General features: G+C 35.5%; 1 protein-coding gene across 1 annotated transcript; it reads left to right on the top strand.

Moving 5' to 3' along the window:
- The first annotated feature begins 441 nt into the window (after window positions 1–441).
- LOC139939785 (growth arrest-specific protein 2-like) lies at window positions 442–14,767 on the top strand. The gene is made up of 7 exons (XM_071935901.1): window positions 442–582; window positions 4,579–4,726; window positions 5,295–5,416; window positions 5,957–6,098; window positions 9,135–9,316; window positions 9,766–9,861; window positions 10,356–14,767. Exons 2-7 carry the CDS (start codon window positions 4,606–4,608, stop codon window positions 10,545–10,547), a joined length of 855 nt encoding a protein of 284 aa, XP_071792002.1. The 5' UTR covers window positions 442–582; window positions 4,579–4,605; the 3' UTR covers window positions 10,548–14,767.
- Window positions 14,768–14,784: the final 17 nt, after the last annotated feature.

Genomic DNA, 14,784 nt, shown 5'->3' with positions numbered 1-14,784 from the left:
ACTGGAAAATGAAACGATATGATTATAGATGAAAGTTGTTCATTGTGGTTTAGCTCTTCATTGTACTCTTATATCCTATACACCTGCATCATTGAGGAAGTTGAACCATCAGATACTTCTTTACTTTCTAATTTTTTATTTTTTTTGATGGATTCCCTGATCAAGCTTTTTTCTTCTTTCTTTTTCACAAATTGTCTATCTTGCCCCTTGGTTTAGATTATTTTGGTTATAATGGAGGTAGGGTGGGGCTAGTGCATGATGCTCTAATCCGAAGGAATCCAATGAGCAAAATCTTGCGCCAAATCATCAATCATTCATCATCGATGGATCAATGCAATGAGGATGACACAAAGAGGAGTCACGCAACAAAAGTAGGTTGGTGGACCGTTGAGGGCGCCACACTGACACTGACAGCCTAGTTCGTCTGGCTCCCAACTCAAGTCACGGTTCAATAATGTGTCACGGAACGTAAAAGTTGCCAGACTGGTAAATAACAAACGAGCGAAGCAGACGAAACGTCAACCACGAAACATCGCAAAATGCTTGGAACTTAACAGCGCTTAGTTACGATTTCTTGAAAAGGTAGGTCCTCTTTAGTCTTACTGAATTGCTCAATGAGCTTAAAGATTGAATTTATCCAACTGTTTGCTTTTTTGTTTTGACTGTTTAGGCTATTTTTCTGTGGGGTTGTTTTTGCTTTTTTTAATTTTATTGAACAACAAAACAATAAATATCAAATATTTTCGTTTTGACAAAAAGCTGTAACCATGGAAGTGGGTCCTTTCTCAATGCATGCTGTAAAGTGTAACCGAAACTGACCACTGCCACCTTAACTCTCTTTATTTAGTTAGGTACAATTAAATATATCCTTGTTGTACTTGTCCAGTATACAAAGAATTTAAGAATGACATCATAAAAGACAAAGTAAATAGGCAGTTTCATCAAGTTGATTTTACGTGTACCAAAACACACACACACACAGCCCCGAAAAAAAAGAACGAAATATATTAAATCATAACTCACATTTTGTACAACTCACAACTATGAGACTTGACAGCAGGCAGGAGCATTCTCTCCTCGTGCTTACATTTTAAAAATATTCGAAATCGGATGAATAGTTTCGGAGATATTGTAAAAAAACGAGAGCAACGACAAAAAACAGAGGCCTGGCCTAGCGTGCAGCGCCCATTCGTTTGTGCATGACGTCAACTTTGAACCCCGTGGACAACGGATTTCGGAAATCTTCGGAAAGCGCCGAAGAAGCCCGAAGACGGTTTTTTGCGATGCGGGAGCACATGTTTACACAAAATGAGATAACAATTACATCATCGTGTAGCCGATAAAATTCCGCACATCGTACAGCTAGTCGCATAGCTTTTACTATAAAAACCTATTTTTGTCGGCGTTTTTCATTTTTTGAATCAAGATTTCTTCCAGAGACAATCATCAAAATTGAATGCGACTTTGTCAGTGCTAATTCCCATACATTTAAGTTTAACTTGTGAAAATTTGGTGTAATTTGATTATGTTTTCTTCTCCCGCCGAAAGGTTTTGTTAGACCATTTCTTGCAAAGTTGTCCTAAATACGCACGATTATACACGTACGTCGTACTCGTACATCTTCGTGTTTCCGTGATGTGCCACCACAAGAGGGCGTGTGTTACAATAAGTTTGATAGGCCGGGGCTCTAATAATAGAAAGCTGGAAAGCTGCCCGATCTTGTGTCTTTGATAATTCCTACGTTCTGAATTGATAATAACAGACTGCTCATCTTGAGTCAAAAGAAACTAGTATTGTTATATACTTTTAAAGGCCTATACTAATTGAAACGAAAGTTGAACAAAAAAATTGATTGTATATTGGTTTTTAGAAATTGTCTTTGTAAATATAACAAAAATAATCAATGTATACCAATGCCTTCATCCTCAAGTTTTTTAAAGATTGTTCTAAATTTTTACTGTGTTAATGCTACAATTTTAAATCAAAGGATCAACTGATCTTAAATTAAAGAAAACACCAGTCATAAACTCTTTAATTTTATTCCATTCTGGTTAATTTAATAATGCTATTTGTTGACATAATTAATAAAGAATATTCACACAAACACCTGCAAAACTTAACACATATTTAATTTTTATAGTTAACAATTTCCCCCACGATGCCGCTCCTCAGTTTGATTCACAAAAATCACTTTTTGCCGTTCATAAAAAATCATACTAGCGCCTCAAAGCACAGTTTGTAAACCTCCTCATTGATAGAGGGCGCTCGCCTAGTGTGCGCCCTTTATTGCCATAGGCTGTGCATTAAACTTGGCCGTGGCCGATATGAAGAAAAACATAAGAATTGAACTTGAACACGGGTACGTTTTTTTCACGATCCACGCTCATTAAAAACGGTATATCTCTGCAACCAATCATCCGATTTCAAAATTTTAAATTGATTTTTACTTCTAAGAATACACCTTAACAGACCACATCTTGTCAGAGAAAAAATCACCTGCATTAAATTTGACTGAAACAGCCTAAAGTAAAGAGTCAGAGAGAGGAACTGCCACCCACTGTGTCCAAATTTTTATGAAAATAATTGCAATTTTCGGGTCTACGGACGGTCTTCAGGAAAAGTTTCCATATGGCGCCACCACTTGGTCATTCGATACGAAATAATATAGTATCCAATTTACCTCAATGAGATATCCCTTTTTGTAAAAATGAGTGAACAAGTGGTGAGCAGCAGCCCAGTTTTTACTTGCACTTTGTCTAGCACCAGTTGAGTTCCACTTCCAGTTGTCTTGTCTTCATCACCTTCAGTTTCTTCAGTTTTGTTTCTCTGTTAAAAGTGTTAGCACTTTTGTGTCCGATCTGCACTGCATCAACAATCAAGCACCCTGGGCCTTACGTCCTCACTTAAGGATTCTGCCGAGTATCAACGTAAACGTAAATGTAAACGTACAGAAAGTTATCTGGTCTTGACAACGTCCCTGACCAATTTTATTTAATGCAATTATTTTTTTTAAAGTTCCTTTGAAAAAAAAACTGTGCATGAGAGTTTTGTCTGTGCAACTCGCTTGAAAGTTGCAGTTTAATTTTTAAATGTCAAAATTTAATTTTTTTGCTAGCTACCCATTTTTTTGAGAGTTAGCCTATAGATGTTTTGAAAATGAAAAAAGGGAACCAAATAAAGTCCAGCAGCCAAAGGCCTAACAATTCTTTAAAATTGGCAGTAGGTAGGCTGATTGCCTCAACGCCTCTCTGGTAACTGCCTTGGTGCTCTTGAAACAAAATAAAAATTTAAATGCCTTTTCTCGGCGTCTTTTTGGGGTATTTGTAGTTCCTTTTTGGTTTATTTTTATACCTGTTCCCTTGTGTAATATGAATATGTTTAATGTTTTTGTCTCAAATTTTAATAGATTTATAGTAATAATTATTGTATTTTTACTCTTTGTATATATATATATGCATCTGCAATTCGGCTTTTTGGCCGCCATGTTTGCATTTTTAATAAACCAATAATAATAATAATAAATAGAGGTGCCCTTTACAAATCAAAGGATAAAACACCTTGGTGCTCTTGTCCTTCACTTAAAACGAAGCATCACGCCTGAGTATACTGAATAGGATAGAATTTTTCCCCTCGTCACACTTATCACACATTGCTGAGAAAATGTTTTTTTAAAGTAATAGGCCTAATAATCTATATTCCCAAATGCAATTTTGTCTAAAGTAGAATTTTATCTGTGAGACTTGAGAACAGTTTTTTCGAAGTTTTGACAGATCTGTGGTCAAACTACATGTAGCTAGCACGACTGCAGGACAGCTGAAGTCAAAATATTAAAAAAGGAGTACAATGCCCCACTATGTCTAGGCCATTTGCATACTATTTTACAAAGGGCAGTTTGAATTTTAAAGTCACCTGGAAGTGGTATTTTTCAAAATAAAGCTTTTGTCACTAATATATGTGTTTTGATGAGTGGAATGTGAATAAACAGTTAACTAAGGTTTTAAAAAATCAGTTCTTATGTTATTTACAAATTTAAGAGTAGACCCCGACCCGAGAGGGTGCTGTTTGTGACGTCAATTGAGGCAGACTGTGCCTGTAATGCGTAGAGTAAACACAATTGCAAAGTACATGTACGGACCAAATCATGAGTTTGTACGTTTCAAAAAAATTGTTTTTGTTTTTTTCCGCAATGCCGACCAGGTGTATTGCTGCTGAATGCAGAAAAACACTTTTTGAAATGTACCAACTCACGACTTGGACGTACATGTACTTTGCACGTGTGTTTACTATACGCATTGCAGGCAAAGTCTGCCTCGATTGACGTCACAAAAGGGGTAGGCGGAGTCAGCCCCCCAAACAACTTTATATATTTTTTAAACATATAAATCATGACAAACAATTACTAAAAAATTGTTTTATTGTTCGTGAAAAAAATTCTATTTCCAGGTGACTTTAAGTATTTGTGAAACCTTTGAAGTGTCACCAGGCACCAAGACCAGCAGGACCACTGCCTCCAGGGTTCCATGTAACACAAATTGCATTGACGTCTTTAATTATTTATGAATAAATTTACACTTACAGGATTTGCATGGACAGTCTGATGTCAAAATGGACGATCTTGACTGTTCATCAGAGGGCGATGAATACTTCCAAGAGATAGCGAGAGGCGCTGAAGAAAGCCTTGTACCATTGAAAGAAGATTTATCAGAATGGCTGACACGGGTACTTGGTAAGAGATAGAAACATGCCATAGCTTAAGCTGGGTAACCAGTACGGGGCATAGGGGTAACGTGGAAGCTCCCCCTCCCCCAACCTCAAAGTCAAATAATATTGAAAAAAGTAAATGAGTGTATTATTTGATGTGCACCCGAAGTTTCAACCAATTTACATGTAGCTGTGATAGAAAATATGGTAGGAAACATTCCACTGCGGCCAAAGGCCGAAATAGGAAATCTTTAACAATAATTATGAAAGCAGATTATTAACAACTAGCAATAACAAAATCAAATCAATAAACATGAAGTATCAGCAGCATGCTTGTACAAACAAATTGCAAAAAGTGGAGGGGATATATTTTCAACGAAAGCTCTTATTTGTTAGGATTACTGTTAAGCACCCAAACTAGGTAAAGGAGCTTTTTCATAGCGTTCTGTTTTGCTGGTATACATTGTAGGTGCAACTTTGCCTAGCTCTGACATTCAATTTTACCAACTGCTTTTTTTTAAGTTTTAAAACCAGAAATCTTTGAAACCTTATGAGTTTATTGGGTGTTTTGTTTATATTTTTCCAAACAACAGGGGAAAAAATAACCGCCACTGGTCTTGTGGGTTCAATAGCCAATGGTGTACTTCTATGCAAATTAGCACAGCTGATACAAGACAAGGCTGTGGAATGTCAGCGAGCAGGGAAATCTATAGGGGTGAGTAATCGTGTTAAGGTTCAAAAGGTGACGGAAGGACGTAAAAGAATTCTTTGAAACTGCTTAGTAAAAACGCCCTATACAAAGTCTTTTTTTTGTCTTTTGCGTTCTTAAAAAAAAAGAAATGTAATGCTTAGTTACGTTGAAGCGTTACTTGACCATCTACATGTCAAAACATTGTTACAGTGATAACCGAACAGAACCCAACTGTTAAATATAATATTCTAAAACCAATGTGTTAAACATTTAGTTCCTTAATATTTGTCTGGTGGCATTGTTTTATACAATACTGAAATTTTCATAACCATGTCCTTAGATCCCATACTTATCACCAGGCTGTCCTCAAATCTAGCTCTTTTTGTGACAATTCCTACTGTGTTGTAAGGCCATGTTTGTGGAATGTTTTTCCCACTACCTAAGAGAAGCGCAATCTCTAATCATCTTCAAGAAATTGTTTAAAAAAATCATCTTTTTGCATCTAAATGTTTTGTTTAATTTCATGACTTTGCCCGTAAACACTTTTTGTCTTTGTTGATTTAGAAAATGCCAGTGAAGAAGCTGAAGTACAGGCAGAATGCGGCTGCAGAATCCTTCTTTGCTCGTGACAATGTGGCAACTTTCTTATCCTGGTGTAGGGACATTGGTCTTGAAGACACTTGCCTATTTGAAACCGATGGCCTAGGTAAGTCTTCAATCCCTTTAACCATGTGCATGCTATAATTTATTACACACACTACTCCACATACTTTGTGAAGGAATTTTTTTGTTGCAAAATGCAAAATCAGACAAAGGTAAAGATAATACTGGCAACCAGGTAGCCCAAACAGAATTGATATTGAATGCATAAATTATCGAACACACACTTCCAAAGCACGCCTAAAAGCATCCCCAACGCCTTGGCCTGTTCTACCCTGTTCCCCTCGTTGCGTAGGAACGATGCCATCGCCAACGTCAGATTCGCCACAGTTGCGATAGATACGTGTCTGATATCTGGCCCAATATCAATAGACGTAACCCAACTAAAGTATTATCGTCACTATCATCTCCAAAAACATCCTGAAACTCTGATTTTCCAAAGTTAGAATCCGCGAAATACTTTTTCAAGAGAAATTGTCGCGAGTTCGTTCGTAACATGGCTTCTATGTATCAAAGTGTACAAAAAGTACCTGGATGGATGTCACTGCGTTGGCCAGTGCACTCGTGCTTTTTTTTTTATTTTTTTATTTATTTTTTTTTTTTTTATGAAAACTACATATATTCAGTACATTTATTTCAATGCTGTCATACAAAACAATAACACAATAGCGTACATTTATGTCAAAATTAAAACAAGCAATATAGTATGAGGTATGATTAGGTACACAATACTTCAAAAGAAATAAACAAGTAGTATTTAAAGACAACATTTAGGTGTAAGGTTAAGCAAAATGCTTTTGTGCCCTAACCTATTGACAGACAAACATGATACCAAGGAACACAAACAAAGACAAAGACAAGGGACAACATGGTCAGACGATAGGTGTAGGCCTACAAGCAACACAAAGGCGAGTCATCATTAAATGGACTCGTACTATTAAAGTCATGAATTATAGGGTTATAAGGAATATGCATTTGAGTAGTAGTTTTTGTAGTTTTTTCGAAAATACAGGTAGAGTGACTGCCGATTAAATTGTACATAAATTTGCCTAATATCAATGATGATAAAAATCAGAGAACAAAATAATGCAACAGTATGAAAAAAAAAAAAAAAAAAAAAAAAAAAAAACCGACATCTCGCTTTCGTGAAGTAAGACGCCGATTACTACTAGTGTACCAAAGTATTCCCTATTTGAGAGACAAAACAGACACACAGGTATACACAAGCTGACAGCTGAGACCAAACAAAGCAAACGATTAAAAAGAACAACATTAGATTTTGATGGCATTACAGATAAGTATCTAGCAAGTAGTGTTTAAGTTTTCTTGAAAATGTACTGATTGTAGAAGGTTGCTTAAAATGTATGGGAAGACTATTCCAATATTCTACTCCTCGTTGCACAACGCTATTTTTATGAATTGAAGTTCTATTGTGATTGACATACAGATCCCCCTTCAATGCTTTACGAGTACCATAGGAATGTATTGATGAAGCTAAAGTAAACATTTCATTAAAGCTATTAGGTAACAGGCGGTATTTGTTCTTGAACAAGAACAAAAGGTAACTAGTTGCCTCCTGTGATCATGTCGATAGTCCCCATTTTATGATAAAAACCATAAGGATTGCAAATGGCTGGTTCTGTAAAGAAGGCCTGTGTCACAATTTTTATTCAATTTGGTCCGAATCTTTTTATAGAGAGATAATGTGAGGGTACAAAATTGTTCAAACAATTATCTCAGTAAAGGGACTTTAATTTGATTGAGTTTCCTATCAGGAAGTAATTCATTTCCCCTTTAGGAAATACCTCTCTCTTTTTTTGATTGCCCGTTTAGTTTCGCTTTCACATCCAATTATTAGTCACAACCAATTTTGCTGAGATTGTCTGATGGAATTTTACAATAGGCCTACTGTTTGGGATTGATCCACTCCTAATATAGGAATAATAACTGAAAAGCAAATCCATGTAGAAAACAAAGCCAAAACATTGTCAGGAATTTAGTTGTCATTAAGATATTTGGTAAGTTTGCATCACTAAGTTTGATAATGTTTTATCCTTAAACTTTTTCCGATCTAGAGCATTGAACTCAAGTTCCGATGGCTGAGTCATCAGATTGTGGCTTGAGACCTTGGGTCAATTACATAAAGCTGTTAAGCAGAAAATGCTGCTTAGCAAATTTCTTTTCAAAGCAAAAAATGAGTGGGAACCAGTTGCAACAATGTAAACTTTATGGAATTTTGGTTGGTACCTAGTTTCAGCTAAGCAAGATTCTTCTGTGCTTAGAACATTTTTGTGCTTGCAGGCTTTATGAAATTGGGCCTAGAGCTGTTGAAGAACAAAAAGTAGCTAAGCACAGCAAAATTATGCTTATCTTAAAATGCTAAGCAGACAATATTTGTGCAATATTTTCTGCTTAAAAGCAGCTCTATGACATCATACCTGTGTTCTTATGCAAGGCACTTAACATTTGTTGATTCTCATCGCCCAGAAGTAAATGGGTACCAGCAACAGTAGAGATTGTTGATGTTAATGATTAGCAACCTGTGCGCCAATTGCCAATTTGGCTGCCGGTGGTGCATACTCCTAAGGAGCTGAGATGGTTTCAGGAATGCATAACAGGGGTAGTAATATTGTAAGGCGCTTTGAAACAATGTTTAAAAGTTCCTACCAAGTACCTTAACAAGCCTCAATATGACCCACGGCACCAACAGCAATTGCTTTGGTGCCCTGTGCATTTACTCTTTGCCTTACTCTTTGTAAGGTTTCAAAACAATTTGACATTTTCTTCATAGAAGTGCTCCTGACCAGAGAGGGAAATTGTTGCCCCCCTTCAAGAGCGAAGTTCCAGGTCTGACCTTCTATTGTTATTACACCCAAGAGTACATCTGTATGGACTTTAAAGGGGGTAACCCTGTTTTGGCCCCAGGAGTAGATGGTAACGGCCCCTTGAGAAAATAGATTGTAGCCTACACCTTAAAGTGGCCTTCAGACCTTGTGTGTCTGGTGACTTGCATAAAAATAATAAAAAAATAGAATAAATAAATAAATTTGATAATATTATTATTTTTTCTTTCCCTTGCTAGTTCTCCAGAAGACTCCCCAGAATGTGTTAGTGTGTGTTTACGAGCTTGCTCGCTTAGCGGGCAGGTACGGTATCGACCCACCAGGCCTTGTTAAACTAGAGAAAGAAATTGAAAAAGAACAGCAGAATCCTCGTCCAGCCTCCGCAGTAAAAAAGAAATCTGTCAGCTTACTGGATACTGAGGTCAGTCTTCATTAAAAAAATATATTTTGTTGCCGTCCTTGAAAATTGAATGATTTTACAATTTGTTTAAAGCGACTTACCGCTAGTTTCATGACAGGTACTAAAAAGACAAATTTATGTGATGTTAAATTTCGTCACCTTGTCCAGATGGCAGTTTGTTTCATCTTGTAGCATACTTTATGAGGGAATCAAACTTTGCATCGCCAAACTGGCATCTCAAAACAAAGATATTGAAAAAATATGAAGACTGACAACTTTAGAGCTAGATAGCTTAGTTGATTGGGCTCTGATAGTTGATTGGGCTCTGATAGGTTTATTTGGAGGTCACAGGTTCAATTCTCTAAGGAATTTGATGTCATACTCTTCTCTAATGGCTGTATTTTCTGAAATATTCTACAAATCGTTAGATCTGTTGTGAACTATTTGTTTTGGATTGTTTCATTATTCAGGTGATGAATGTTGCTAAGCAGTGTGACTTTGAGCTCGATATACGACGGGTATCAGAAGGCAAGTACAACATTGGAGGAAAGATGGTCTTCATCAGGGTGAGTCTAGCATTCAGTTATTTTTATTTGATTTGATTACACATCCAACAGCACATTAGTGCCAATAACAGGATGGATAGGAAACAAGAAGAAAAGTTCAGTTTTAGATGTGGGAGGAAAACCCCAATGGGGAAAACCCACGCAATCAAGCAGGTTGGGACTGAAAACCCAAACCACATGCCATGTTCCGAGGTGGTCTGAGGTGGGATTCAAACCAGGGTCCACGAGGTGAAAGGCAGGAAAAGGAATCCACTGAGCCAACCTGATCCCACGTCTTTTCTTATGCTGGTTTTTTTGTCATGGTCATAAATGTGCGGATTTTCTTAGGTTTTTGTTTTGTTTTGTTTTAAACTCGTTTTTTTCTGTTGTGAATTTGTTTTCTTTTGAAATACTTTTGTTGTAAATTTATTTGCAATTCAGCTGTTGCAGCGATTTGTAAATTTTATAATAAACCATTGATGAATGTATGTTATTATAACAAATTTCTTTCTCAGATGCTTCGAGGGAGGCATGTGATGGTGAGAGTCGGAGGTGGTTGGGATACCTTGGAGCGTTTCCTTAAACGCCACGAGGCATCCAAGATAACTCGTATCAGTAGAGGCAGCATCACCACCGAGGCTGGAGAAAGCGTTCCAGATGACTTCTTCCATGTACAGGCCAAATATAAGGGAGATGCGAGAATCTGAGGTTAGTTAAAGAAAAGAAGGTGGGAGTCCAGATCATTCAGTGATTCCTGCCATGCCTTTATTGTGGTTCTTTATCAAGGTGCAGCTATTTACTCCGCTCATTCAAACCAATGTAATCAAAGTGAGGCTTGATTCATGAAGTAGTCTGGCCCCCCGTATTGATGATTGCTATTATATATAATATACATGAATAGGGGACTTGACAAAGATGGTGGAAGCTTACTTAATAAAGGTTTATTCAACAGCAAAAAAATTGTGGATAATTAAGATATATCGTTAAGTTTAACATGATGAGTCCAGTGAAAGCTGATTGTGAGGTTTCAGAGTTTCCCGTAAAAAAAAAAACAGCAGTTACTCATCAACTTATTGAAATATCATTAAAAAAAAATTAAACTTGTGTGCTTAAAAACTTCCAATAAAAATTGCTCATGAAACTTTTTAAAGATTAAATACTTCCATAAAACTCAACAAAATGCTCAAATTGCAAGATTTATGAGTTTAACAAACTAAGATGCCTTATATTTGTTAACAGTTACAACTGTTCGTTCATAGTCATTTGTGTACGTCAACGTACCTTAAAATCCCTGAGTTTTTACCACTGTTAAACAGTAACAAAAATACTTAAAGTAAAAAGATTTTTTTAAAGTAAATTTCAAGTGGTCCATATTTGTTATGTGGAGTTGGAGAGACATTGAGAGACTTTTCCGTTCTGTACTTTAGGAAAGTCTATAGTTTGAGTGACAACCTTTTAATGATTAATTTCTGATTAATTTACCAAATCTCTGACATCATCAAAGGAAGCTGTTTTAAAATCTAAGTTGAAATCCAGCTGTCTTTACAGGCCATGACTTAAGCTAGCACTACCAAATTAGAACATTTCTTTTTTAATAATAAATGCAACTTCATGTAACTTATGAAAGCAATAAAAAAGACACAACCAGAAGCCATTTGCGAGTTTGACTATTGCAGATATTAAGCGCTTGCATGTAAGTGGAGAATGGTGATCGTAAACGCAGAATTCAGTGGTATTGATCAGAGCCATGAAGTTTGGCCCTGATGGTTGTTATACAAATGATGGCCCGAACCATTGTGACATGGTAACCCTGTCTTTAGTCTGGTGAATCCAATTTGAGTGTTTACTTGTGTGACAAACCAAGTCAATGAACCAGACTTTACTAAATTTTTATTTTGCAACTGGCTCATTAAAATTGTCAGCATCCTCAGTCTGAGCAATCCATCTTCAATAATATTTCTTAGGTTTTCAAATTTTGGAAAGACTTAATATCACCAGGGTGTATTTCTGTTATAAAATACAGGGTATCTTTGTAAGCTTATGTTATGATTTTATTATTAATGAGAAACTACAAAGGGAACAGATTTTATTATCAGTTTAAATTCCATAGAAATGTCAAATTTAATACTTGAGGTGTTTTAGATTACTTCGAATAGTTTTATTAGTACCACAATGTGTGTGCAAACAATAACACCTTTTTAACTAAGGACCACTATGAATATTTTAATGTCTTCACTTATAAATTATCATTAATTGAAACTATTGTTGAAATCTTTGAGAGAGAAATCAAGCAATCTTTTGTTTAGGTTTCCGTCCAAATGACTGAATAACCCACCAAATACCAGCATTCCATATTTGTTCTTCCTGCACTGTACTGTAAATGCTAACAAATTATTGAAAGACTTAAACTGCAATGTAGCAAAGCAAAAAGGCAATATTTCCTGACTCTTTGAGATATCAGCTGAAGTTATTTATTTGAAGAAACTAAAAGAGTCTGTTTTAAAAGAAATATTTGTGATTATTTTGCTGACAAATCATTATTTGTGCTTCATTTTCATGACTTATCCATTTTATTTATAATTTTGTTGAACATTTTGAGAGGCTCATACCAGTTTAGGCACAGTTTCCTTAATTGTATATAGCTTATTTTAACCATTTTTATTATTTATATATTGATGATACCTGTATTCCAGAACATTTGTTCAATGGTGTTTAATTGGGTTTCTTTTAAACACCAGATTTGTTTGTATTCATGTAAAAGATGACACTGTGTTGGGTGTTTGTCCTGACCACTGTGCATTAAGACGCAAAGGTCCAATTTCCAGCAGTTCTGATTCAATATTCTTTATAAAATGGTGGCTAAAGGTTGTTATTTTATGCACAAATAAGTCAAGGAAGTTAATAAGAGAAAATCATGTAAATCATTTAATCCTAGCAGTGTCACAGTCGATTTAAAGCCATTGGACCCTTTCGGTACAGAAAAAAAAAAAAAAGTTCACAGATTTACAAATAATTTACAGGGTTTACAGAAGGTAATGGTGAAAGACATCTCTTGAAATATTAGTCCATGAAATGCTTTACTTTTTGAGAAAACGGTAAAACAATATAAATTCTCGTTAACGAGAATTACGGATTTGTTATAAACACATGTCATGACACGGCGAAACGCGCGAAAACAGGAGTGGGTTTTCCCGTTATTTTCTCCCGACTCCGATGTCCGATTGAGCCTAAATTTCCACAGGTTTGTTATTTTATATATAAGTTGTGATACACGAAGTGTGGGACTTGGACAATACTGTTTACCGAAAGTGTATAATGGCTTTAAGCGGCCCAGTTTTCAAACTGTGTTGACCATGGCTGATTAAATCAGCCCTAGGTACAAGACATTTCTATTGGTGCAACACACCATGTGACCATCAGTTGACCTTCGCGAAGGTTTAAGTTGTGACAAAAGTTTTGGCAGCCAACTTTGAACTTTTATGACTGCAGACATTGTTTCTAGAGTTTTTATTTGCAATTTATTTTCAAAAAGTAGTATTTTACTGTTTTTGAGGGGCACTGCTAGGGTTAAAGTAGTTCCCCTTTATTTGTTCCTGTTCAGATGTAGATTGTATTGAAGTGTGGTTTATAAATTAATTTCAGTTATTGACGATGATTTTATTAATGTATTCATGCCATGCTTTTAACGATACAATGATGAAACATCAGAATGAAAGACGCAATTCTCAAAATATGTTCTAATTGATAGTTTGTTCTATTCTGTTTATTTTTTAATTCAGTACTTCAGTTTGTTCATCATTTTAAAATTATTTATTTAGTTTCTTTTTCTTCTTTTCTCTGACTGATGAGTTTAATGCATTAACCTGTGTGTTGTGTGTGTAGCACTTGTACAAACCGTTGAGCATTTAAGATTTAAGTATTGTTTGCAAATGTCTGTTACTAAGCCATAATTATATTGTGCAAGTTTAACACGTATTCAAACATCGGGGCCAAGGAATGCGCTTGTCTGTTTCCTTCATGTGTTAAGAAGTGAACGTGGGATCAAAGTTGTGTTTAAGAAATTTTTTAATACCCGCAATATTTGCACAGTATCATAATTATGTAGCTCTCTGTAGCATACTACAGCCCAAATGTGACATACACTGTGGTAAATGGATGTGAAAGTAGCCAAATTCTCACCGGTATACACAACTGCCAGAACCTCAAAACTTGTCATTGAACTGATCTGATTGACAAGATAACAATGTGAATCCATTTGAATCATAATGTTTGTCCATAAATCATTTAAATACCAACAAAAGTCTGCCTCTGGGTTAAATGAGTTATTCAAAGTCAAATATTTAAAAGAAAATCTATCAGTTTTTGCACCAAAGGTTTGAAGTTATTTACCATCAAATTTATTGTCAACTTTCAAAAAGAAATTGTTCGTATATTTTAGAGCTGCATCAAAATGTTGAGTTGTTGTCATATTTTATTGTTTAAATTAATTGTTTGAGCTTGTGTAATCAGTAAGATTTATTTGGGATTGTGTTTGTTGTATTTACTGTGCTTTGTGTGTGGAAGATGTTGTGATTTTTATGTATCAATCGTATTATTTATTGGGTGTATTTCAAACTGTTTGGCTAGTATTCAGCGGTTTTATTGTATTCTTAAAACAAATTTATTTATGTAAAAGCTTAAGCTTGGAACTAGAACGGAGTGACACCCCAACTTTAAAACCTTGGTTGTAAATACATTTAAGAAGGTTGGTTTAGATGATTTTTAAAGGTAAATTTTCTCGTACATTCATGAAGGTTTGTTTTGCTGCCAAATGTTGATATACCTTGCAGAAAATGATTAAGTGATTCTATTTTTTCAGATGCGTGAAAATTGCTAATTTGCAATGTGTGTTATTAACTGTTACTTTAAAATAAACAATTAAACAGCAGGATTGTGTCTTTTTTG

Source organism: Asterias amurensis, chromosome 7 (genome assembly GCF_032118995.1).
Source record: "Asterias amurensis chromosome 7, ASM3211899v1".
Classification (NCBI taxonomy): Eukaryota; Metazoa; Echinodermata; class Asteroidea; order Forcipulatida; family Asteriidae; genus Asterias; species Asterias amurensis.
Note: the sequence above shows the minus strand (reverse complement) of the source record. Positions and strands in the feature narration are given on the sequence as shown.